This window comes from Lichenostomus cassidix, chromosome 1 (genome assembly GCF_008360975.1).
Source record: "Lichenostomus cassidix isolate B80296 chromosome 1, HeHo_3.0, whole genome shotgun sequence".
In the NCBI taxonomy this organism is placed as follows: domain Eukaryota; kingdom Metazoa; phylum Chordata; class Aves; order Passeriformes; family Meliphagidae; genus Lichenostomus; species Lichenostomus cassidix.
Window position 1 is genome coordinate 8393110 of NC_139479.1, and position 27921 is coordinate 8421030.

A 27921-nucleotide genomic window follows, 5' to 3' on the forward strand; every position below is an offset into this window, starting at 1 on the left:
TAATCATAGGGATGGTCCACAGCCATCTCATGAATGTCATTGCAGATTATTTTTCAAATTATATTTTAAAAAAAAAAGAAAAAAAAGAAAAGGAAAATTGAAAAACAGAAAAATAATGAACATTTTGATATTTAAAAATATATACAATTTTTAACTGGAAGTAATTTTCTACTATACTTTCTACTGAATTAAATAAGTGTATAATTGTTGATGTAGAAAAAGATTTTTTCATCATCTTTCATGTTTCAGCTTAATTTATCCCCCCACAGTCAATCTAAATAGTGTCATTTTAGTCACACATCTAGGTCTCTTTCTCATTGAAACAGGACATCTTAAATATTTAGAAATTTCCAGTACTGATTTGCTGTTTTTAGATGTTTCTGTCATCTGTGGTAACAGAAGCGACAAATGCCCTTTTTCAGAAGATTTTTTTCTTGAATGGAACAAACTTCTGAAATTTGTGCTAAAAAAGTAATATGTGCATATTTCATAACTGATCAGCAAGAAGATTTTGCCCTCAATCGTTTTTATTCCTTTGGTAAATCCAGAAAAAGCCATGTACAAACTGGGGGCCAATTTTCCTAAGTGCTCTGTAAGCATAAAACTACCATAAAATCAGTTCTTGGCCTTTGGGTAATTTTGTCTGTGTGACTGATGTCAGGACCAAGACATGCAAATGACAATTTAGTCATCCCAGCACATCCAGCTGGGCTCAGAGCTCTTTCTGCATCCTCATCCTGTGCCCCCAGATGTGTCAGATCCACTTTAAACCTCACTGTAAGGAACTTTACCTGGCAGGTGACCCTTTAACCTACCAGCTTTCCCCTCTGGCAGTGTCACAGGCACCCAAACCAGTGTCATTCAGACCAGGGAGGAGACCAGCCTTTAGTCATTGTGGTATGGATTCATCACAGTGTGACTGGAAAGTTCTCAGTCTGCATCTAGAGCCCTGAGGAACTATAGCCTTGCTGGGACACAGGGCTGTCTAAGCCAAAAAATCTGACTGTAGCCCATGTCCTTCAGTGGTTGCAGGCAAGACCTCTTTGTTAATGGATGGTGTTTGGTGAGAAGCACAGTAATTTTTTTTTTAATCCAGTTGATATAGGTTTTTTCAAAGTATACTGGAGTAAGATTTTTTGAAGTTATCCACTTTTCTGTGCTTTTCCAAGCTCTTGACACTTCAATTATTATCGTTGGTCTACATCTGTGTGGCAGCATGGTCTGTTCCCTGTGGGAGAAGGAAAACCAGGTGGAGAGAAGCACACCACATGGCCCAGAAATTCTAGTGTAAAACTACCCATAGCTTTCAAGCATGTTGGTATTTTTAAATGATGTGCATTAGAAAAAAGTAGTATCAAATTACAGTTAAAGTTCAAGGTTAGATTTAATAGCTAACTTTTCCTCCATAGATTTCCTACTGTAAAAGAAGAAATTGGTGAAGATATGTCAATGTTTCACTAATAGTCCTATTCTAAGACCATGACTAAGCACATTACCATATGCAGTGCAGTGTCCATAAGGCTGGTTTGTTATTGCATAGACTGATTTGCAAAACAAGCTGTGAATGTTGATAAATATTTTTACATTAAAAAATTAATTCCAAACCAAAAAAAAGGAAAAATTAATGAATTAATTTCAAATCAAGCTCTGCATTGTGTATCACTTCTTACTGTTAACTTAATTACCTTTTTTTTTTTTAAACTAGAGATAGTATTAGGAATTCCAAACAATTTCAATTTTCTGAATTTTATTCTTCCACTTTTTGTTCTGAGCTGTTTCATGTGCCAAGGAAAGAATTATGTTATACAAAATACTTGTATTTACTTGCTGGAAGAATGAAGAAAAAATTAGGATGTAAAAATTGTGTCTCTGTGTAATATGAGATACAGCATTAATACCTGTTGTTTCAGAAAATATGTTATACAAATATGTTATTGGGAGTAATTACAATTCTTCTTTGTATTTGATATAATAGAAATTCGTCTACTCTAAGCCTTACTGCCTATTTTGGGCAGCTCCTGTTTTAGTTTCTATACTACTCTTTGTTCTGAGACCAGAAACTGTCCCAGAAAGTGTGGATAGTGGTGAATATCTTAGATGTTTGTGTTCAAATGATTTGTATTTTCAATGCATTTCTAAGCAGTTTGTTGTATCCCTTCTCTCTAATAAGATGTTTGCTTGCTAAACATCCTAAAGTTCATTGATTAAGTTGCTGCTCTGTGAATTAAAGATTTCCTTATGGTGTCTGGCACTTTTCCCTCAGCAATATATAAAATCTGGAGCTAAAAGGGACTGAAAAGACCATCTAGTAAATTCTGTTCCAAATACATAAAGAAAAGTAATTTTCTTCTTCCGATAATTTGTTGGATAGAAAACAGAGTTATTGGCTTGTTTGGAGCCTGGACTGAAGATTAAAGGCTCACCATTACCTATGGATAGCTCCTGTGACATGGTGGTGTATGCACACTACTTGTGTTGGCTGCATAGATGATTTTTGCTTTTGATCTGGATTTTTGGCACACCTGATAGCATGGCAAGCAGTGTGATGTTGGAACAGGTATCTGACAACTCAGAGGTAGCAGATACTAGACTCTTACTGGTGAAAAAGTATGAATGTGGCTTGGAACTAGATGATCTTTAAGGTCCCTTCCAATCCAAGCTGTGATTTGAATTTGGTTAGAATAAACCACTGCAAGAATGAATTAGAAGTATTCACACCTCAAGCAGGAAACTGAGAAGTGCCCTCATTAACCCATCCTCACCTGTAACATACTCTTGAACTTTTTGTTCATTTAATGAACAGTAAAATAGTCTTGTTTTCTAAGCAAAATCCTCAAAACCAAATGAGGGGCAGTTGGTGAAGTTGCTTGGTCACTCTCTCTCTTATGAGCTGCTCTCCTCTACCCTCCATCACCTCCCCTTAAATACTGAAAGACCATGATAAGGTCTTCCTGGAGCCTTATTTTCTCCAGAATGTCTTCATAGGAGAGGTGTTCCAGCACTCTGACTATTTCTTTGGCCTTCCTCTGGAGCTCCTCCAGGAGGTTCATGTCCTCCTTGTGCTGGGGGTCCCAGAGCTGATGCAGCACTGTGGGTGGGATGTCACCAGAGCAGAGCAGAGCAGAGGGGCAGGGTCCCCTCCTTGGCCCTGGTGCCCACGGTGCTTTGGATGCAGCCCAGGATACATTTGGCTTTCTGGGCTGTGAGTGGACATTGCCAGCTCCTGTGTATTTTTTCATTTACCAATATGGCCAAGTCCTCCTCCACAGGTCAGCTTGTGAACCATTCATTCCACATTCTCTGCCTTACCCAGGGATTTGCCTTACCCAGGTGCAGTGAACAGTCTGTGTGGGCTTATTTTATAGCAGCTTTAAGCTCTTCTACCTAATCCTTTCCCTAATTTCTCTGTGTATTGAAAGAGGATCTACTGAACCAGACTTTGAACATAACCAAGCTTCTTATACCTTCTGAACTTTATTCCTTTTGGTTTTATTGTTGAACAAGATGCTATTTCTTTTTGTTATGGAAGAATGAGACACAATGTTCAAGTCTTCCACAACACAGGTTTGTTTTCTTTTCCCATCACTTACCTGCAAGTGCTTTGTTCATTGATGTAAGAAAAGAATTGGTATTGAGAGAAGTTCAATATCGTGTTAAATCAGTTAAATGACTTTCTCTGTTGTTCAGATCTGAAAATAGGACTTACTCAATGTATAATTCACACCAGTGAAGAAATGTATTTTATGTACTATTATTGTTTTTTCATACAGCTTTTGAGCTATTTGTTGCTTTTACAGTGATTCTTCTCCTGTAGTCTCTGTTTTTGCAAGCATGACTTGGCAGTCTCATTGAAAGATAAAGCATTGAGTGAAATGATGTTTTATATAAAATCTGTATTTTTTTTAATGTGGGATACTTATTTGTAAAGTTCAAAATATATGGTATATTGTATGCATATAACTCAGAGATCATTTTCCTTTCTGAAAAATGGTCTTTAAGTATAGGTATTAAAACAAATCTCCAGGGTAACTCATTCTGAGAATTTTGAAATCCATTTATTTAAGGGTCTGATTTTTCTTAGCCCAGCAAGATTAACTATTATTTTAAGAGAGACACAACATCTATCAAACACTATATGTAATAATTGTTTGCTATATGCTGGTTCATCAAATTTTACTGCTGTGGGGAATGACTTTTACGTGTGTATAATATTAAATCTGAGTCTTGAGCTGAAACTCACAGTATTTTTTGAGATACATTACAGTATTACTTTCAGCATCTTTGAGCTCTGTGCTTGTTGTAAATTAAGCAAAACTCTCCTTCCATAAATGTAATTGCACAGTCTTAACTCCAGTCAACAATGGTAGAAATTACTTGTGAAGAAGGATAGAAAACTACATAAAGTCTCATCAAGAAAATATGATGGTCAGGAGCAGAGTTTGCTTTGCAGGGATGGGAGTTCAGAGAAGCTTTTGTTCTAAGCTGGTTTTTTGTTGTTTTTTTTTTTTTTTTTTGAGTATATCTGTTCTTTTCAAATACAGTCGAAAAGGAATATTGTAATGAACAGAGTTAAGGTGTTTAGATTAAGATTCATCCATTTCCCCTTTCTTAGACAAGTCCTTGGTTACGTTAGGTTTCTTTTGAATGATTAACTGCCATGTTAGTTAATATAGCTCATTCCTGTAGCTACCTCAAGTGGATGAAGTGGTGTTTAACATTATCGGTAGGAAAATGGTTCCAAAATGTAGTAATGTCTTTTTGTTTGGTTGGTTTGTTTTGGGGTTTTTTTTTGTGTTGAAAACAATTGCTTTTCCAGTATTTATTCATAAATAGGGGAACAAAGCTCTCTGTTGGTCATAGAAATGTCCAGCTTTAGAATATTGCTTTAATTTTCTTTTTTTTTCTTTTTAGTTCTGAAAATAATGTATTAGATTCAAAAATTAGTGCACTGCCTGAAGATTCAAACAAAGACATTTGCCGTAAGTACAAATGCACCTCTATGCAGTACCATGTCTCACTGCAGTACAAATTAGATTATCTACAGAAGCAAGATTTTGACATCTATGTATGTTCAATAAATATTACTGATGGGTATGCTCAGTAACTATTATTTATAGTTTTCATAAAATGTTGGCCTTAAATTGTGCATCACAGTCAAGAACTCAGCCTGGAGAAGAGATGGTTCTGGGGTGATCTTATTGGTGGCCTTCTGGTACCTGGAGGGGCTACAAGAGAGCAGGAGAGGGACTTCTTACAAGGCTATGTAGTGATAGAAAAAGAGATGATGTCTTTAAACTGAAGGAAGGCAGGCTTAGATTAGATATGAGGAAGAAATTCTTACTGTGAGGGTGATGAAGCCCTAGAACAGATTACTCAGAGAAGTTGTGGCTGCCCCATCCCTTTTCTATTTGGCCAGAGTTTGGCATAGTTTTCTTGTGTGAGCTCAATAATTTCTGTTGTTTTCACTTTCCTATATGTTCTTAAGCCTGCTGTCCTGCCTAGAAAGCCAGCCAGCAAAGCTTGAATGAAGGTCTGGTTCTGCATTGCCAAAATGTGCTTAGCAGGTGAAAGACATACAGTGGGAAAGTCAGACTCTGCCAGATTCAACCCTAAGATTCTTTCTCAGCGTAATGCTTTTGTGAAAGCACTGTAACAAACCCCATGTGTGCCAGTATTTAGGTTTTGTTCATTCTAGAGGATTTCAGACATAGTTACTGCTCTGAGAGTGGGATTCTTTGTTTAAAAGCAGTGAATTATATTCTTCTTTCTGAGGTGAGTAGACCTTTTTATGGAGGCTTTTTATTTATTTTATACCTCCTTATAGAATTCTTGATGGTGAGATCTATCTGTTTTCCTCAGTTGTGCTTCAGTGCACAGAATAAGAGCACAGGTAATTAGCAGAATGTATTTAAATAATGTAACATGCAATATTGCAGCACATCTACCCAACTGCAGCTGTAAATACTGATCACTGATTGCAGGTGTGCCTTAAATACTGATTGTTACAGGAGGCTCTATACAGTATCCTTATATTTAAACTCAAGCAACGACTTTCTTTTACAACCTGTGCTGTTGTATCTAAACATTTAAATTTATTTTAGCAGCTGATCAATCCGGACTCCTGCATGAGTTCTTCACTCCAGTGGAACAACTGTTCTTGAAAGCCAAAAGTTTTGCACCCTTACAGATTCAGTTCCTTCCCTTTTGTCAGGAAAGGCGTTACTGTGCTATCATCCTGGTTAATGAAAGGGTAAGAACAGAATGTATGTTCTGTGAGTGTTTATTGTGTGATACCCCAGTCAGGTAAGAATCAGGACATTTGCCAATTATGTGTGAATAGGGTAAATGAGAGCAGTGCTGTGCAAAGGGACTTGGGGGTCCTGATCAAGAGCAACTTGAACATGAGCCAGCAGTGCCCTGGCAGCCAGGAGGGACATCCCTGTCCTGGGGACATCAGGCACAGCATGGCCAGCCAGGCCAGGAAGGGGATTGTCCTGCTCTGCTCTGAGCTGGGGCAGCCTCACCTCGAGTGCTGGGGGAGTTTCGGGTGCCACAATGTAAGAAAGACATGAAGCTGTTAGAGAACATACAAAGGAGGCCATGAGGATGGTGAAGGCCTTGAGGGGAAGCTGTGTGAGGAGCAGCTGAGGGCACTTGGTCTGTTCAGCCTGGAGGAGAGGAGACTGAGGGGAAACCTCATTGCAGTTACAACTTCCTGGTGAGGGGAAGAGAAGGGCAGACACTGATCTCTGCTCTGTGGTGACACTGACAGGACCTGAGTGAATGGCCTGGAGCTGTGTCAGGGGAGGTTTAGGTTAGATATCAGGAAAAGGTTCTTCCCCCAGAGGGTGGTTGGGCACTGAACAGCTCCCCAGGGCAGTGGTCACAGCACCAGCCTGACAGAGCTCAAGAAGCATTTGGACAATGCTCTCAGGAACATGGGGTGACTCTTGGGTGTGTCCTGTGTAGGGCCAGGAGTAAAACTTTGATGACCCTTGAGGGTCTCTTCCAACTCAGAATATTCTATGATTATATGAAGATACAAATTAATTATGTTCATATTTAAAGGTAATGTTTTCGCATGCATGTATAATCATAAAGATGTGATCCATGTGCTGGCATTTGGAAATGAAACTATTTTTTTTTCCCATAAAAACATAGTATTGCTATAATTCATGGAGGACAAAGTGGCTTAAAAATTTGGTTGGAGATTTACATAAGATTACAGGCTTCAGTTAAGAAGTTTAAACCAAAGTTTGCTGTCCTTTTATCTCCACATAATTAGAATTATATGAAATGCTGCCGGCAACTTTTCACTTTAACATCATTAAGTAATAAAAAGTAATACTGCAAGAAATGTTATTTTGGTGGCTTTTCTAGGCATCTGAGCTTCAGAAAAGAAAAGAAATTTAAATCATTTGTCTTGACGTGGGTGCAAGAATAATGCATAGGCAGGGAATGGATAAAGACTTTCCTGTTCTGTACCTCTCCATGTATTTATCACTGTATTTAGAGTGTGCTGTCAAAGTAGAATAATAATTTTCCTTGCTGTCTCTATTGAAATTTTTCTGTCAATCAGAGTTCCATTCAGAAAAGACTGTACATGAATACTGACTCCACAACCTTTCATTCTCTCTTGACTGATGTAGCCAGGGTTTTGCCGTATATATTTCATTGAAATTCAATCAAATTACCAAGATCTGATTTTGATCAAGTTTCAGAACATCAAACCTTGCAATCCAGCTTTTTGATGTTCCTGTAATTCTTTATCTCAGTGGTCACAATCTTATTTCTGTGTCTTTAGTTCATTTTTTCACCTCTTTAACCTGCCCTGCTGTGTTTTGTCTCTGGCTGTCAATGTTTTCCAAAACCCTGTTGTTTTTCTAATCTTCTCTGTGTGGCTGATCTCAAGGTTTGCATTTTGCTTCTTACTTTCATAACACCGCCTCTGTGTTTCAGCTTTCCCTCTGTGCAATTACATGCCTCTGCCTTTCTCTCTGCCATGTTTTGATGATTTGTAACAAAGCATCTAAAGATAAATGACTTTTTCTTTTTCTCCCACACATTCTCAGCTTCTGTATTTTTCCCTCCTAAAAAACGTGGAACTTCTGCTAGTGTCTGGTGTTTGTATGTTTGATAGGATTTTTTAGTTGTTTAAACATGACTTTGTCTATGCCACCTGGCCAGCTTAATTTTTTATCTTGTTCATAGAGGAAAATAAGACTAATAAAATTATGCCCAAGCCTGTCTTTCTGACTCTATTCACTATTTGCAAATAGTGGCCACTTTTATAAGAAAACAAGCCACATGACTGGAAGTCTTAAAGAGTGCACAGTTCTCTTGATTTTCTTTAAAATTAGCAGAGATAGAAGAGAGATTTTCCATGTGAGTCTACACTGAAATAGTGACCTCATGCCTTACTGACACCAGGGAATCACCACAAAGAGAATGCATTAACATCCCTGTGTCAGAGGTTAACAATCTTTGTGGATATTTCAGTGGAAAATCAATCCAGTGCTCAATTCAAAACGAGAAATTACTAGGAAAGAAATACACATCAACAGCAGTACATTCATAAAGGAGAGCTAGGTCCATCCATTTCATTCAATGAAATGTCTAGATGCAGTCTCTAGACAAGGAAGAACCTGGCCTGCTGCTGTCTGGGTGCAAATCTGAGCAGAATCTCCTTTTACCTGTTATGATTTTATACTCTTTAAGTCTCTGCTATTGACAATTTAGCTGTTTGTTGTTTCTTTATTAGAAGCAGAATTACACACCGTGGCTGAGAAGAGTAGGCTCATGATACAGAAGGAATAGAGCCTGAAAGCTAAATAATATAGTGAAGGGAAATTGGGACATGTTAAGGAAAGAATGCTAATCTAAGAGATGTGGTCAGAGCTGTAGGATGGTCATGCTTCAAGTGGAAAGGGAAAAGTACATTTCTGACAGCTCCAGTGTTGCCTACAGTGGTGATGTAGAAATAGGTTTAGACACTTATCTACTAGTCACTGTTCTTAACAAAGACCAGTTGAATTTTCATAGAAGGAAGCATTAATGGCTCAGAGAAGCTGCTGTTAAGTCCTCTATGGTAGCTTTTTCTGGAACACCTGGTCCTTTCAGCTTAGCTGAGTAGATGTGATGCATATAAAGCCTCCTCAGAGTAAAATATTTTTAATATGCAGAACCTCAGCTTAGAAAAATTGAGTCCATCCACATAATTGCATAATTTGTGAATAATTGTATTAAATCTCCTAGGGAAAGATGAAACTGCAAGATAGCTAACATGATTTTAGAGCTGTTACAGTAATGACACAGGAAGAATTTGGCTTTCTTATATATTGTGTACCTGGCTGCAATATTTCGGTCATACCATTATTTAACTGACAAATAAGTGCAGCCACCATGCTGTATGATCACCAAATGACTTTACACAATGAGGAGTCTTGTATCTTCAAATATGGACTTGTGCTATATATAAAATCTAATAAATAATTTAATTTAGCATTTCTGTGATTTCTTCCTACCTACCTTTCATACCCTTTTTGACAAACAGATCAAAATAGTAGTCAGAGTAGGTTTGCTCCTTCATTACCACCAGTGAAGAAGGTATTGAGGTTTAAATCACTAGACTTGAATCTGATTATGAATCCTATCCATCATTGCAGCAGCTACATATCTGTAATATCAGCAAGAGGATACACTGATCCAAGGTTTCTGGCCTTCTCAAAGATGTTCCTTTTTTTGAAATAATCTTTATGTTAACTTTTCTAAGGTTTGAAATGACAGCACAAGCCATTTGTAACATTTCTCAAGGATTTGTTTCAGTGTTTCATTGTTCTTTAGGAAAAAATTGAAACGGATATTTTTCAGATTTTTAGCATAGATCTTTTCATAGAAGATATTATATATTGTTAAACATAACTGGGTTGCATTTTTAAAAATATACAGGAGCTAATTTAAATCTGAATAGTGTGGAATTTTTGATGATAATAATACATGAAATCATAGTTTAAGAGTGACAGTACAGACTTTTACATCTAAATGTCTAATATAAAATTAAATTGGTTATTGAGAGAACACTTTGCTATCTGTTGCTGTTACAAGTTTGCATGGGCAACTGCAAATTCCTAGTAGCTCTACATTCTTTTGAAATATCAATTAGCAATGGGATTAGGTAAATAGTTCAAGAGCTCTTTCATGAACCATTTTCATTAACAGTAAACCCTACACAATGTTGATGCTGTCCTGTTTGCAGCTGATGGAAAATGGGAATATAAAGCATTAAAATCATGGTCATGCAAGCTGAACTCTCAAAGTACAGCAAAATACCCATTCTGTTCCAAAGCATCAGGAAAAAAGCTCAGCGGAAAAAACCCCAGGATTTGCATTCTGTGGAGATCAAAACCCCAGAATTCTTCAAAGCACAGAGGAAATTGAGGAAGTTTGTTCCTTCCTATCAGCATATTGATGTCAGCAAGGACAGGAAAAGTAACTGATAGTGGAATGGCATCCTAGCAACCAACACCTTCATAAAATTAGCTGTATGTGCTGTGAGCTTGTTAACGGCCCTTATGGAGCCAAAGCACTGTGTCAAACAGGAATAATTCCTCTTTAAATTGGTTCCCAGGAGTGGCTATTTGTGTGTGGGAATCCAATTTTGCTGTAGGTTTCTTTAATCCTTCTCAAGGAAGATTTGTGTGAGCTCTTGAATCAAGGAAGAGGAGAAAATGCCATCAGAGTTGAATAGCTTTCCTTCTGCTGTGTCAGAAATATAATTGCAGTGTTTTCAGCCTTAACATGACTATCTGATGAAACTACAAATGCAGGCAAAGGAAAAAACAGGGTTTTCTTATGTTATTGAGCAATATTAAAAGCAAAACATTGCACTGTTTGGCTGATGCATTAAATTACATAAATAAATTATTTTTTTTCATAACTGGAAGGAGAATAAAAGGCAGAATACACGTTTTTAGGGCAGAGTTTTACAGAATATGGTTTATGGAAATAAAGAGAGACTGACTTTGCAAATTATATCAGTTGTTTCAGAGGCATTTAATTCTTTGTCTTGCAATCAGTAGAAGCTAAAATTGTCTGAAAAAATTTTGTGGTAAACACAGAGACGTTATCAAAGCAATATTAGTATATAAGTTAAATCTTCTGCCTAGTTCAAATAGATATATGATACCTAACTTAGATATCTTTTTAGTTTGGTCCATTCTGATTGTGGACTTTTTAATTTGGAGTACTTTCAGTGAGTTTTCTTTTAATAAAAAATACTTTTTTGTCTTTCATTTGCACCTATTTTTTTCATTCCCTCTATAATTCAAAGTGCTATTTCTCTGCTAGTTAATTTATCCTTTCCTCTCTGAAAAAATACTATATTTCTTTATTCTAGGTCATGTTTATATTTACTTTCAAGCTTCTGTAAGTTTTCCATTATTTTTATGAAATAATTAAGATCTATTAACTTTATTTCTTTTCAAAGGAGAACTTGTGCACAATGCTAACCCGCCTTGACTTCTGCTCCTTTTTGCTTTCCAGAGAAATGTTGCTGGCTCAAAACTATTGTAAACATTGAAAAAAATTTCTAAATGGTGAAGAGCAATGAAGGTTGCTAATGAACATGTTTATCTGTAACAGTAGCACATATTTAGAATTCACAGTTGTCTGTATTTATGGGTCAGGGTACCCTCATTCAATTAAATTATATGAGGAGTTGGAAAGGATTCAGCTTGCTGAAATTTCTTGACTTTTCAGATTTAATATTATCAATTAAATTTACTTTACTATCATAGCATGGCTTGAAATAATAATTTTCTTCTATTTAGGCAGTTTAAAAAAAAAACAGTTCTCTTGAATATGTAAATTATTTCACAGGTCAGATCTTAGGCATTACTAGGCTATCCTTGCTTTAGTTTTAACACTTTGCCTTCTGTTCTGCAGGAGTTGCTTTCTGAAGCGTGTGGATGTGTGTTCTTGTTTCAGATTGGAGAATTTCTGTACGTGATAGAGGGAGTAGGTGATTTACCTTTGCTTTCAGAGCTGCCTGCCTTGGACAGTCCAAATGTTTTGCGTGCTACCGATACAGGTACAGTGAATGGGAGGGAGAAGAGTAAAACAGAGCAAATAATTTTTTTTTTTGTAAATATTCTTTCATTTCCGTGCATTTTTCTTAAAATTATTAAATACTTGTGGTAAAAAAAATGTTTATAGTGATGTGTAAAAAATATATTGTAACATAGCCATGTGATATTTCTTTCAATATTTTCCACTCCATTCTCTTCAGAGCATCAGTTGATTGTTGGTGATCTTCAACTTTCTTGTCTTGTTTTCAACATAGTCCACATAAATATTTTTTCATAATTTTTCTTATTTTTTTCTTCTGAATATAGGTTGCTAGCCACATGAACCAGGACAAGTCATCTCTATCTAGATTTTTCTTTTTTTAGCTTTAAAACACATGAGTTTTGTGTGCAGTGATGTGATTTGGCAGATATTCCAATGCTTTTGTCTTCAAACAGCCAAGGATAGACTCCTATTTCAGAAAAAAAAAAAAAAAAATAGTCCTGGGATAAAATCCTATTTCAGAAACAGTGTAGCTGTTACTTGAAATAATTTCTGGAGGTTTATTTTAGAGGGGATATAACATCATCTAGAGGGGTAAAAGTACGGCTGTGTTGGGCAGCAGAAAGACTTTGGTAAATTTTTAATACTGTCATACTAGTAGTAACACTGAAGTCTGGGATTTTTTATTAGCTAATTTACTAGCTATTTCTTAGTTTTATTAACGGAATTTGGGGTTGGATTTCAGTCTGCTAATTTTTGCTTCCCTATTATGTTGAAAAATAAAGTATTATGTGTAATAAATGTCATGTACTAAATTAATAGCATGGAACTGGACATAGAAGGAATTCTGTATTCTGAGTTTTCTTTGGAGATTAGAAATTTTAAATACTCTGCAGTTTCACTAGCTGCTGACAAACATGATGTGTGGTTTTGTTTTGCTCTTTCGTTTAATTTTTTTTAACAGATGCAAGTGCAGTACACTCAGTTTTATATTTGAAATGTGGACTTGGTCAGACTCTTGAGGAAAATCTGAGGATTCCATTGGTCAATGAGGCAAAAGAGAAGGCCTTGGCTGTGGCTGCACAGCAGCAGATGTCAGCTCTGGAGTATGAAAGGAGGCTGATGACTGGGACTCTGCTGAGCAGCAGTGTTCGAGTAGCAACTGCATTGCTGGGGCTCTCCAGAGTAGAGGTGAGAAATGCAGTTTTCTGCTGCTGCAGTGGCCTTGATTTGTAGGACTGACTTTTTTATGTTTCAGGAAATAGGGTGAAGTTATGCTTTTTTTACACATCTGACAGTTATTAATCCCAATTCCCTTCAGACACTGCAATATTTTACATGTTCATTCTGAAGTTTGTCACTCTGTGCTATTACAAAGTCCTTCCTTGAAGAAAACTTGGCTGCAGTTTAGAAAAGCACTAATATTTTACTTAACTTCTGAAAAAAATATCTATTGATATTTTATAAAGCTTTCCTATTCTGTGTAATAGGTATATCTATTAGTTTCCTTCATTATGCATATTTTTGTAAGAAATGGGATTATTTTTTTCAAGCCAATAGACTTTGAGAATAAATGAAGGATCAGGACAGACTTTCCCTTGTCTTGGAATCAATGCAAAATAGTTTTGGTAAGGCACAAGTCTTCCTAGTAAGATACAGCTTCCCACTTATGCATCATTCCAGCATACAGATATTTTCCCAAGATTTCAGCATCTAGGAAAAGAGTTCTCTCAAGGTAACCCATTAAAAATTCATTATTACTCGTGAATAAATTTACAATAGTAATATTGCCAGCTAAACAAGGCTTTTTCTCATGAAGAATCCAAGCACAGCCTTCTATGGATGGTAGCTACACTGTGGGTTTTAATTTCCCCTTGTGCTCTGATGTTACCTGGCCTCAGGCCAATTGCTGGGCAGCAGCGTTATTACAGCTTTTCCAGGTAGACAGTTCTCTGAGTATGGTTCCCAGTGCTAAGAGGAAAAGAATTGTCCTTTGGGATTTGATGTTTCTAAATGTATGCCTTTTGTTTAAAGAGTAATATAAAACAAATAAAATGAGGGAAACTTACATCATAACTTTAATCTGTTGTGTGATTGTAGTGGGACAATTGTAATTGTGTCATCTAGACTCAAGTAGTTTCCTTTGGGATTATAGCTGATCCACTGCTGTGGAAACACTTTATTGACTTTTCACAGTTAAAGTCCCTTAATATCTCAGTCACTTAGCAAATACTTGATGGAAAGTCTAACTGCTCTGAAGCTGTGGGTGGGATTGAGACAGAACGTAATAGGAACACTCCTTGCACCACTAGGCATGCTAAAATGCAATATGAGTTCTAAAACCACATGTATCGTGGAAGAGTGGAGGATAATTAGTTTAATTATATTATAAAACACATAATGGCAGATACTAGCACTGAATAAATTATAATGTGAGAAATGAAGCTAATATGCAGAAAGAAGTACTTTGTTCCATGTACAGAAAGTGTTATATTTGCTTATGACAAATACAGGGGAGAGGTTCTGCTACATATTGACATAGAAAAGAGTTTACACATTCAAAATATCTCAATATCCACTATGCAGACTAAGTTATGAAACATTTTCCTAATAACTTTTTGTAATAAATTCTTGTCCACTATCTGTTTAAAAGTGTCAGTGTGGAAATTCTGGTGGCATTTACTAAAGAAACGTTTTTTGAAATGGCTTGGTGTTCTGCAGTCAAATTTGGAGCTGAAGTATGGTTTATGTGGTCTAAATTCTCTTCTTCCCCCCCTCCAAAAGACAAAAAAAAAAGCTCATCCATAGCTCCATGGTTCAATGAATTATTTAGGCTCATTAAATCCTTTGGGGCACATGTTGTAGGTGAGAGAGAAATGCAAATTTGTTATTCTCTTTTTGATTTCTATTCCACCTTTCTACTCTCTTCCTGCAGGTATAATCATGTTAGAGAATAGATAGACAAAAGGGGAAATAGCCTTACATTGGCAATACTTAGTCCATTTCTTGCCTGTCAAATTTAAGAATAAATAACTAAATAATTGCATGCTTTCCGGTCTTCCTAAACTGTAAATTTTAGTCACGTTTACCTAAGTTACATGGAAAACAGTAATAAAGGTGGGCTGTGTTTTTGGAGTCAAACTGGGTATGCATAATCAGTAACTAGTGCTCTAATTTTTTCCTCAATCCATCTATATGCATGGCAAATAATCCTAGCTCCTTTTGTACTAAGTTTTTTTCTGTTTCTTTTCCTTGCTGTAAGCAACAAGATCTATTTTGATTGTTTTAATGATTAGAATTAGTAAAATATATAATGATTTTCTATCTTATTCCCATAAAATTGTGTTACTTCCTTACCTTCTGAGTTGTATTAGTTTGAAGACAAACCAGTGGGAGGTCCCAAGTCGGGATTATAATTTAACAGGAAAATTAAAAAAAAAAAATAAGTGGAATTACAGAAGGGAAAGCACTGACAAAGTCAGATACAACCTGACACCACGTTAGGGTGGTGGTAGCAGTCCAAGCGAAGTAGTTCAGTTGAAGCAGTGATCCTGTTGAAGGTCTGGTCTCCAGCTGAAGCTCCAGTGATAGCTCTTGTCCTCTAGGAATCCAGCAGACAGGACTGCTTGTGCAGTTCCCAGGCCAGGTTATATCCAGGTGGGAATGCTTGGCTCCTCCCTCCTGGGTGGAGCATCTCACAATAGGATGAGATAATTCCATGAGTCGTGGGGTTGTTTCTTGATGATCCATTGACTGTTATCAGGGGTGAATCACAGCAGGAGATAACAGCTAATGGCCCACAGCTGGTGGTAAGAGGATACTAAATACAGCTACATTGTAATCTAGGACATGAGTGTTCCTTTAATTCCTCCTAAAACATTTTCAGGTAATAGTAAAGATCATGTAGGATAGAACTCTCAGACAGTGTTAAGCTTGGGTCTGGCGTTATTGTAAATAATTAAGAAAGTCTGTTTTATGAATAATTAGGAGAAAGTGGAAAGGTGGAACTTTAAGTGAACATAGCTGACAAGAGAAGGGAAAAGGTATCTGGAAAAATGATAAGAGACTGTGACAGAAGAACATGTTTAGATTGAAGTTAGTAATTGTTGTAAATAGAGGAAAGTAAAGAAAAAAAGAAATAACAATGTGAGAATTTAATCAGTTGGAGCTGTGAGGGGAAGGATGCTGCAGTCAGTGAATTGAAATTCAAAATAACATGCCTTACTTTAGACCCAGTTGCTAATACCGGACTTTTTCTTCATAGTCATGGATGCCAATAATCTCCATGTATAACTAGACATTATGATAGGAAGAGAAGTCCTGTTCTACAGGAATCCCAGAGCTAAAACTTGCACTTCCCACGGTGTCCCACATCTGTGTCCAGATGTACCTTCATTGTTAAGGTGTAAAAAGTATTTACTTAGGTTCCATTTTGCTTCCTTTTGAACACGTGGCTCATCTGGATGTGGACACCACATTTACCATATTCCAGCCATTAGGACATTGTGCATTTCCTTTCTATCCTGATGTCCATGTGACCAAGAAATTTGGAGTGTTTTTATCTGAGTACTCCATAGTGGTGCCAATGAGTTTTAGTTTTGATCAAGGGAAAATGAGCAAGGACCTTGTGCACTTGGGTGAAGTTTTATCCTGTGCCTGTCCAGCTTGGATCTTTAAAATTTATGCTCTTCATAGGCTCCCTGGGATCAAAAAGAATTTTTTGTGTTCTTCTGTGTGATTATGGAAATTTGTAAGCACAGTATAAAAATTCTGTTTTTTTAAAATATGGATGTGTGGTTTTTTTGAGGAAGAATCATGGTGTCCTTGAGCAGAGAAGGTACTGGAAATAAAAAATTGCATTAGATATGTTTGAGTGGGAATGAACTTTTCACAAAAGGACCTGTAGTCAGATTTTAATTTGCTGAATTTATAAGTGAAACCAATGTCTTTTATATTACACCACTTACCTTTTGATATGGGATTGAGGGAGATGGCAAACACAATTGATCACAGGGATTCTGAGAGACCAAGATAATAAATTTCTTTATTCACGAGGAACAGTTTTAGAAGTAAATTTCTGGAAGGAAGAAATGGAGCTGCATTAGGATTTGAAGAACTGCAATATGCAAGGAAAGAGAGAGGTGCCTCAGCATTGTGTAACAGAATTGGCCACTCTTCACACATAGAAAGTGCAGATGGTACATCTAAGAAAATACCTTGGAAAATCAAATGGTCTTTGAAAAATGTCAAGGTTTATTCTGATGCTTTATATACCCTCTCTTCATTTTTCAAAAAATTATTCTAAAAAAGTAATTAGTCCTGGGCACTGAGTACAAATACTATTCTTAGCTGGTAATAACACTTCCACACTTGGAATATCATGCACCATCAGGTTGATGAAGTAGAAGTTCTTGGAATCTGTCTTTTTGTAACAGAGCAGCGTCAGACCTGCATTGATCATGAGATTTAAAAAATATTAAATTCCATTTAACTCTCACTGCCCACAAAAATATAAAAAAATTGGAGCAGTTGCAACATTCATCTGAATTTTGTTGACATTTTCTCTTGGAAATATTAGCCTATGAGGCAGCAGAATTTGGCTTGTGTATGTTTGCAGAATTTTTTTTCCCCTAGGTCTCTCATTAAAAACATTTTCATCCTTTCCTTTTTTACAAGGTGCCAGGAATGTTTGTAGACTATGTAATACTTACCAACTGGGTTTTTTTCCTAACATATATTTAAAAAAGAGATAACATGAACAAGGATCTTAAAATAAAGTATTTCAGTGATTTAAATCATAAGACATGTCTTCAAGATAATTACAATTTAAATGTGTTCAGTGCTCCACCAAAGGTCATCTTACAATTATTTTGTCAATTAAGTTTTAACAAAACTGTGTAATCATGTTGGATTTTTATTTCAGTGTTGGAAAATAATCTAGTTACAAAAATCATGTGTAGGTATAAAATGATATTTGATTATGCAGGAGATCAAGTCAAATTTAAACTGGTAAATGTATATAATTATTTTGATTAGGAACTTCCCATTACAAGTGAGAATGAATTTCTTTTCCCACTGCAAATCTTCTGGCATTTTAGTCCAATCAGAGAGAAGTAGAACTTGCAATTAATATGGCAATTGAATTATTTGCACCTATTGTTGTTTTTTATTATTTCTCTGTGTGTTCATGAGAGAGTAATGCCAGTTCACTTCCAGTCTTGTGTGACAGAAATTAGTAAATAGTGAGTTTGGATTTTCAACACACATAACAATTTTTCCTCTTCCTTCTGTAATTTATGTTTGCACCATACGAGTTGTGCAAATACAGTAATGCAAGAATTACCCTAAAAATATGGCTTGATGTGAGTTTTTTCAGTCAAATACATCTGTCCAGTTGCTCTTCATAGAACAAGAATTTAGAAATTAATTAATAACAGATAATTAATTGTCTGTTTCTGTATTTATTGTGCCAAAACCCCCTGTATTAACAGCTAAATCTTTACAGGTTCCCAAAGTTCATATGTACTTTGTGTTTAACATTGTATTGACAGATAGATTAAGGGTCAAAACAAAGCAATGGCAGAGTGTGGGTTTGCTTTCATAAACCAGGAAGGGAATGTGAGGTTTGTATTAAAACAGGAAAAAAAAAACAAACTAAAAAAACACCAACAACAACCCTAAAGCAGAAACCAAACCTAGTTGATTTAAACAGTAATTTGACCATATTACACCTAATGGCAATCTGCAGGAATAATTGCTTTTCCTTTTAAATTGTGTTTTTCAATTCCCACAATGGATTTGCTTTCCTTGGCCCACTGAAACACATACTGTGATACCTGCTGTCCTGGCAGTATTGTAAATCAATGACTTTGAGAATAAATCAGTTTTCTTAGCAAATCATGAACATTTCTGTATTTATTTCCTCCCTAGATTTGCCTTAAAATAATTTGCAATAGTCATTAATTCAAAGCCTTGTCTGTAAAAAGGACATTACTAGGTTTTAAATTTGTTCAACTTAGAATGACTCTTGAGCATTGCAATTATACTGTGTTATTGGATTGAAAATGGCAATTTTGAGCAAGTACTGTATTAAATCATTGCATTATTGTTGTAATGTTATACTACAGGAGTCACATTAAGTTCATTAAGAGGTTCAGATGCCCATATTGAGCTTGCCTTAATATACTGTGCTAATCCTTTGCTAATATGTTTCATGCTGTTGATTAGCATTGCTTTTTACCAAGAGGAGGAGCTTGCTTGTCCTTAGAATTGATTCTAAATCCCCTCATTTCTAAAATACATTGTCAACATTAAAATATCAGTTAACTTTTAATAGTTATCCCTTGCCAAATAACAAAATAATGTTTCTTCTTCATGTTTCTTATTACTCAGAAACTTCATTAAGTAGGAGAAGAAACATCTTTCTAGAATGGATACAAAATATGGCTTTATTTTTTTTTCCCCCTCTTTTCTTGCCTTTCCTGAATATGCATAAAAGCTAGCAGAGTTTTTTCTGGGTAGGATATCATTTTACTGTAAATTTCAAAATGCATTTTTTTCTTAACCAAATGTTTCAGATGCATGTTAATATTTTACATCTGTTTAAGACATTTACGTCTGAAAATATTTTGCAAGACAGTTTTTATTTGGAAGGATCACTCAAAATTGTTATGTTAACTTGCTTAATTACTAATCCAGTTTTATAATGATGCCTATATAGTTTTGCATTTCTTAACAATTTTATCTGGTTGTTCATTTGTATACATTATTGCTTCACCTGCAGAGACGAGCACTTCTGACACCTCGAAAACAACCCCCAGAGCTGAAGTACGTGGATTACACTGTAGAAATGAGCATGAAAGAATTCTTTGAAGCTCCTAAAAAGTTGTCTATTCCAGTGTTGGCTTCAGCCAGAGTTAATTTGGATGCTTCTTTAGCCACATACCCTACAACTCGTAAAACAGGTAATAGTCTTTAAAGTGATGAATTTGACTGTATTTTTGGCCAAGATTACTTTTAAAGTTTTCCTGAATAGATCCAGAAAATGATCTTTCTCTCCTTCTACTATTGATCTACAATGACTTCCTTGTCACTACCCAAGTTCTATATTTTAGCTCTAACCAATGCTTTCCACTTGCTGTTGGTTGATTGGTTTTCTCAAAGGCACACAAGCACAGGAGACTTGCCCTGAGACAAATTAATTTAACCTGTTTGTCTGACAGATCCTGAATTTGTGCTCCCTTCCCATTTCTTCCTTCCATTTCTCATCCAGCACCAGTCTGTGTTCAAATTGTGTCACTCATATCACATCTTCTTTCCTGTTTGCTCTCCTCAGGCAGACAGAGGGAGATTTCAGCTAATGGTGTTTACTCCCTGTCCCTCATCAATGAAAAGTTGTGCATTAACCTTCAGAGTGATCTCACCAGCCCTTGTCAGTCTCTGTTGTCTCTAATTTTTCTAGTATCTTAAGTTTTATCCTGAAATCTTAATTGTTTTCTTTGACTTGCATTTTGATCCCTCCTTTGCTAGTTGATTTTTAAAAAATGCTTCTTTTAAACCTATAAAGCATTTCTTAATTAATAAGGTTTCATTTTTTAAAAAAAGCAACCAAGCAAACAGCTTGAGCAGTTGAGAGAGCTGGGGATGTTTAACTTGGAGAAAAGGAGTCTCAAGGGGGAACTTCCCACAAAGTTAATAGAGACTTGAATTATAAACAGTCCATCCATAATTTTATTTCATCAGTTCTTTTCTTAATCAATGGAGTATTTCTGCATGTTTCTGCAGTTCACTTCTCCAAGTGTCACTGGAATCAGGGATGTGCTCTCATGGTGTTTGTTTGTTTTGATGCTTTATGTATATCTTGTGGTTTTTGTTTCTTTTCTAGAACGAAAAATAATGAATTTCTTAATTTTTTTCTGACAAGTATTTGTTATAGACACATTCTACTTTGATTACAGTACCTGTGCTGGTTAACTGACCAGCTGGCAGATCACTGTTGTTTAGCAACCTCTCAAAATATTTTAAAAGCTGCAACATAAATGAATGTATCTGAAAAATTTAGAGTATTAATTGTATTGTGTTCATTACACAAACATAGTGAATAAACTGCATTATAGTAAGGAAGTATGTAATATTTACATACTGCAATATACCCTGAGTACAGTATATCACAGTGTTAGAAATTCTGATATGGTGACAGAAGTTCCCAGCTGGTGTTCCTGTAGACAGAGGCAAACCACTGGTCTCATCTGAAAATTTTAACATCATATCTAAGGAAGCAGCAGTATCTTAGCCATGGTGGTAACTTTCCTCAGGGTGAGAGTAGCTGGTTCTTCAGAGGAAATGTCAGAGTGCTTAGATATTTGAAGAAAAACAAAGGTGGAAGCAAGCTGACTAAAATCAATCTTTGGATCAGAATTTCTTAGGTTGCAGTAGCACGAAATGTGCAACCAATATTTTAAGAACTCTGCCAACAGGGAATTAGAAGCTAAAAATCAATGCCACTCAAAACATTCTCTTGTAAAATAAATCTTGTTAAATGACCTTATTACATTTTTGGCAGTATTACAGATCAAACAGATAAAAAAGTACAATATGTTTACCTTACTTCCAGTGTGATATCTTGATCAAAACCCATACTGCATACTTGCATAGATCTAAAATAATGCATTTCCCACATTGAAAACCTCCAGCAAATGTTGTTAATTCATTACTGTGGAGTCGTCAGAAAGGTAGTCTTTAGGAACCAGAACTTATTATACAATGTTAACTACATTTCAGGAATTTGGAAGATTATAGAAAGGTTTTGTTGAGTTAGGAATGACACACATTTTGTGAAAGAAGTTAGTTGGAACTGTTACATGGTTATAAATAAGTTTAATGCAACCAAACATGTAATAGTGTGTGTGGAACTGAGACTTCATGCTAAATCATTTGATATGTAAGAAGATCATGTCACATACCATGATGGTTCTTCACCTTTGCCTCAAATAAGATCTTTCAGAACTTTAGTTTCCCTGTATCATCAGAAATAGGCTGGGAAATAATTCAATCCCCACATACAGCTCAGGAGAAAGGTAACTGACAGCAAAACTTCAGTGCTTTATGAACCCAAGAATAGTAGATTGAACACTTAGAAAGTCATGTTAGGCCTAATTGAAAAATGTTGCAGCATTGAAATAGGTTGCCTTTTTCTTAGAGGTGTGTTATGAAAGAATGACTAGGATAAAATACCAAGTGAAATTAAAGCAATGGCTCCAGATTTTAGCAACAGAGATGTAGCATACAAAACCAGCTTATTATTTCATCAAACTAACAAGTTCTTCAAAAGCTGAAAACGCAAGAAACTTTGAATAAAGAGGTTTTATGGCTCAGAGTGGTAACTTGATAAATGTCCTTCTGCCTTCATGTATTCTGCACACATTTAGGATAAAACAATTATTTAAGTATCAGTACATTTTGGTGCAATTTTACAGAGATACATGCTTTAAAACTTTTAAATTTACTTGCCAATGTGACTGACTTTGTAATGCATATATATCTTTATAATCTTTATAATTATTTAAGATTTCCTGCTAGGCAGTCTTATTTTGCAAAACTGTATCTGTGTAAGTGAACATGCTCTTCTCACAGGTAAGGACCATGACTGGTAAGTCAGAGCTATTATATTATCTCTGTTGAATACATTTTATAAGCATTTTATCTGCTGTATATTTACTGGTCTTGTCCAGGAGCACAACACCCACTGTGGTTGGGAAAGAAGGAAATTGCTGTGGATTTTCGAGTAGAACTGTGAAAACAACACAAAAATCAGTGATATTTGTCTTTTCAGCAGTTAGTGAAAGATCAGCTTTAACTAGGTTTTAACTAAGCAGAACAACTTTCTTGGCAGCAGAATTCCTTTGAACAGCATGGATTTTATGCTAAATAATGCTGTATATCAAAGATGAAATAACATAGGTAGAAAGGGAAGGGCTTTGTTTTGCAGTGATGTCTCCCAAAATGTCTGAGCAATCTGCAGAGCAGCAGAGTGCCAATCTCACAGTGTGAACTAAAGCTGTCAGCCTTACTTCCCACTCCCTGTTTTTCTGACTTCAACCCCCTTGTTCTTTTATCAAAGGATTTGTTGTAAAATGTTGAAAAACTAGGATCCTTGAATGCATTACTGAAAAAATACAGTGCAGGTGCTGAAAAGTGCTATTATTGTATTCTGAAGAAGAACATAATACTGGAGCAGCACATCCAGTTCTGGTTTCCACACTTTAGAAAGAAGGTTGCAAATGAGGAAGGGTTCAGCCAAGTTCTATAGTCATTTTCAAGGTCTTGAAAGATTGAATATCTTATGTCTCCGTGATCTCTGAGGGGAAGAGGTTCTGTTCAGGTTACCTGTAATTATTTAAAAAGGGAAAAGATGTCTGACTGTAAAGACTGTTAAGTGCTCTATGCAGAAAGCACAGCACTTTCTACATAAGAAGAGATTTGTAATGGAACCATTTATGATACCTGTAAAGTTATGTGAATGAGAGGTTTATTAAATATGAACAAACTCAAGAGGAACAAAAATATACCACTCAGTCTTTTAAAAAAGAAAGTGGAAGTTTTCCTAAGATACACACATCTGCTCCAACTGTTGGGTTAGGGCTTAATAAAATAATTATTTGCTGAAATTCTAATGCTAAGATGAACACCCAGAAATATGTCTTTTGGTATTAAATAAGCATTTATCCCAGAATTAGGAAATTCTGGAATTTTCTGGAATAGGCTAGGCCTTTATTATAACATGACACAGACAATTGTTTTGAGTAATGGCAACATGAGAGTTGCTGAGACAGAGCACCTCACAGAGCTGCCTGTGACAGTTCATCGATACTACAGCATCCAAGGACTTTATAAAAAGAGCTTCCTGTTTATTAGGTTTTCTTTTCTTTTTTTGCAGTCTTCTGCCTTTAAATGACTTTAGATTACCACTTGTACTATTAGCAGGAGATACCCTTGGACTGGAATTTTTTTAAAGGAAAGAAGATATATGGGAGTAAGTGATTGATAGCAATTGCTGTTCTAAAGCATTACAGCAGCACATCAGTGCCAGCATATCCATACTTTATTTTATACCTTTTAGTAATGAAATACCAACAGCTCTGGTCATGTAATGATAAATACACAAATATATTCCATCAGTAATGATAGATTTGTGCAGTTCTATAAGGTAATGGTAGATTTTAATTTTCAAATGGATATGCACCTAAGCGAGTATGTCCTGATAAAGACTTACTATATTTTATTATCATGTACATTATCAAACTTTTCTAAGGCAAGCATGCACTGGGAATGCTTTTTATCATACCATATGGTTTAGGTTTTTTCCTAGTTTATAAAAATAAACGTGAAAAAACAAGACATGAAAATAAAACTAAAACCATTTTTTTGGATGGCTAGGTTGTACTATTTCACATCAAAATTGTTCAGAAATAAATAAAAGCTCACAATGTATTTTCAATGAAAAAATGTTGTTCCACCTTGCTATCTAATTTAGATTCAGTATCAAAAGCTGATATTAAAGTTCTGTTGCCTCTTACAGGATTTGTCAGTGTTGGCTTCCTGCTGTTATACTTGCAAAGAATATTTAAGAAGAGTTCTCTTTTTTTCTGTCTTTACTCCCCAGTGAATGATGAAATATCTGTATAGAACTATCAAGAATTGTTAGATATTTTCTGCTTTCTCAATAATTGTTCTTACAGTTAATTTATTCAGATTGATCTTTTTTTGTGGCTTCTGTTAGAGCAACTACTGGCTTTGTTTTTCTTTTTTAAAGAAAACTTCTTTCCTCAGAGAAATCTAGACTGCAAAAAGAAAAGAATCACACCACAGAAGTCTCTAGCTAGGTCTTATTATATCTTTTCACTAAAAGCCTTCATTACTAATTTTGCATTATCTTATTATTTTGCAGTAAGTGATATAAAAGAGTTGGTTTTGATTCTCTCTCCATGAAATACTTCCATGTGCATTCAGTGTAGTCTTTTTAATAGCTCTGAGCTCTCTTCTTTGTAGGAAATTTTGTTTAATGTTCCAGTCAGAAAGAATCAGTTTTGAATTTTTTTGGTAAATTTTGAGTTCATGTTTTAGAGAAACCTTTGCTCTGACTTTTTTGTGTTTTTTGATCAAGAGTCTTTGAATTATTACTCTATTTTATCAGTGTAATTCCTTATAATTTGGCTACTCCCTTTCAGTAGGGACTGTTAATCAAATGGCTTAAGAAAACACCTTTGTGTCACAGTTTTGGTATACTGTATTTAAGTGGAAAAGAAGAACAAATAACCAGTTAGTTGGTTTTTTAGAAACTCTTCTACAAATCTGTTTTATTAAGATAAGAAAATCAGCAAATAAACACACAGAGTGGTAGCAAAAATTTCAAAACTAATCAATGCTCAATAAGGGATATAAAAGAGTAGTTTTTATTTTTCAATAAAATACTTTTTCAATACTACTGAGTTGAGTGATGATTCTAATTCAGATGAGCCCATTTCAAAACTTATCAACACTCAATAAGGGATATAAAAGTTGCTTTTTCAAGACTACTGAGTCGAATGATGATTCCAATTCAAATGAGCCCATTTGAAAACCTGATATATAAGCAGAAGTCAGAAGAGTCAGGACTCTTCATTATGGTTGCTTATTTAACCTTCTGGGAGTCCATACCTTGAATTCAGTCCTCAGGTTAATTTAACTAGTTCTTTGTGACACATGCATAGTGTCAGAGAGTGAGATAAGTTCAGTGAGAAATTTAGCTTTGAAATTCTGAATAGATAGAACCATCCTTGCTGAACAAAAGCTAATATAATGTGCAATTAGTTGACTAACTGCTGAAGGTCCATACTTTCCTACCTTCAGAAATGATGACAACAGATTGTGGTATGGAAAAGTGGCAATTCTATTTTTACTCATTTCATCCTCCCACAGTTTGAGATAAGGCTAAACAGTGCTTACTAAGGGCCATTATTGCTACCTTACAGGATGTATTTTTTCTTACATTTTAGTGTCAAAACAATTGTCACTACTTTTATTTGAAATATACTGTTTGTTGGCTGATGCAGTTAGAGGACTATGAATTCTGGCAGATCTAAAATGATGATCTTTAAGATTCTTAAGAACCAGAAGACATGAACTTTGTTAGTTCCAAGGGGTGATCAGACTGTGTTTTGCAATAAGTAAATGGCTCAAGATGCCAGGGAGTTGCAAGGGAACATGACCAGTGCCTCTGTGCTGTAATTTAGTTTCCCAAGGATGCATTGTAACATTACACACCAAAAGTTTTGTTTTCACAAATACCCCTGTTTTGACAACTGTCTCACAACAACACCCAATATGATCGAGTGAATGTTTCCTGTAGGCATTTGTCAGACATAAATCTAGAAACTAAAACTGTTGGCTTATTTCACATGGAGTGTTTCACTGTCAGACAATAAATATCCTGTGTAGGGATGCAAAGCCCTGTATTGCTGTGCCTGAGCAATACACTGTTTTCAGTGTGGAAGAAATGCTTGCAGCATCATTCTTTCTGATGGATGCAGGCTCTGCCTCCCGTTGCATGGAAATCAAAGAAATTATGCCCATAGCTGACTGTTAACACATTTGGCTCAGAAATTGTTAGGCCAGTTGTGACCCCATGGATTATGTTCATTAAATCTTTGAATGTATCTCTAGATTAATCTTTGTTGAATGGCTTATGAGACTGAGAGAAGAGAACATGCTAAGCTGAGACACTTTTAAGCCCAATTTACCTTACGGTATTTAAAAGCAGCATGAAAAACATTTTGCAGGGAAAAAAGTCAATCTTCACCTATAATTCGAAGACAAGTGATTTCTGTAGTTATTTCAATTTGGAAAAACTATGTATTACTGCAGAAGATACTTATCATGTTATGTAAATGTAACCAATTTATCTGCTTTTCATTCGTTGTAATTGAACATAATATTTAAGTTATTCAACTGACTTATTCTAAAATGTGGTTTTTAAATGCATAAGAAACAAAGTTGTTTTTTCCAATGTAATGCCATACTAGGTATTACAATTATGGAATGTTCTTTTCATGGTTTTTCTTTTTTAATTTTTCTATAGGGGGCATTTCTGTTTCAAAGTGTGCATTTCAGATATGGGTCCAACTCAGGGAAAAATAACCCTAGTTATTAGTAATTAAAATTTCCATTCAGTGCAAGCAAGTAAAAGACAGGCAGAAATATTTTGGATCTTTCAGTACATTGTATTATCTTTCTTCAAACACTCATTTAAACACCTACTTAAACTTGAAATGCATATTTAAAATATGCGCTTTAAATTTAAAGTAAATATTTTGTTTCAACATCTTTAGTTCATGTAGAAAGGGACTGTACTAATGAAGTGAAGAAAGGAAAAGAAAATTTCATTCCTCGCATAAGTGACAAACTCAGGTCACTTCTGTGGAAAACAGCCCATGGGGATAATAACTCAATGATAAAATAGAACCAAATAGTAATAATTTAAAAAATACCAGGCTATTAATCTTGTCTTTAAAGAGAACAAACTAATTATTTCAGAGAGGTTTAAACCTGAAGTGCAATTTATAATCCTTCTGATAGTCTGGTAATGTTGAAAGATGAACAGTGTCACTCTGTATGATTTGTCTCTTGGAGGTTTTTTTTGTTTTTTTTTGGTGGAAAACCTGAAGTGTGATGACATCAGGCCACAAGAAAGCTTCAGTTAGGTGTTCATTTTCAGAGGGGTGAGACCTGAATACATGAGGAGCACTACTGGGTGGAATAGAATGAGCAGCATTGCAAATGAAGACTGATTGCCCTTTCAAAATTCAGTTGTTGTCATTG

At 35.5% G+C, this 27921-nt stretch overlaps 1 protein-coding gene across 1 annotated transcript in view; it reads left to right on the forward strand.

Moving 5' to 3' along the window:
* Positions 1-27921, forward strand: part of CFAP47 (cilia and flagella associated protein 47) — a 255123-nt gene that overhangs the window by 85479 nt on the left and 141723 nt on the right. Inside the window, exons 41-45 of the mRNA XM_085049413.1 lie at positions 4912-4979; positions 6105-6250; positions 11986-12088; positions 13031-13257; positions 19850-20030. Coding sequence (XP_084905539.1) covers positions 4912-4979; positions 6105-6250; positions 11986-12088; positions 13031-13257; positions 19850-20030 — 725 coding nt within the window. The remainder of the gene's footprint in view (positions 1-4911; positions 4980-6104; positions 6251-11985; positions 12089-13030; positions 13258-19849; positions 20031-27921) is intronic.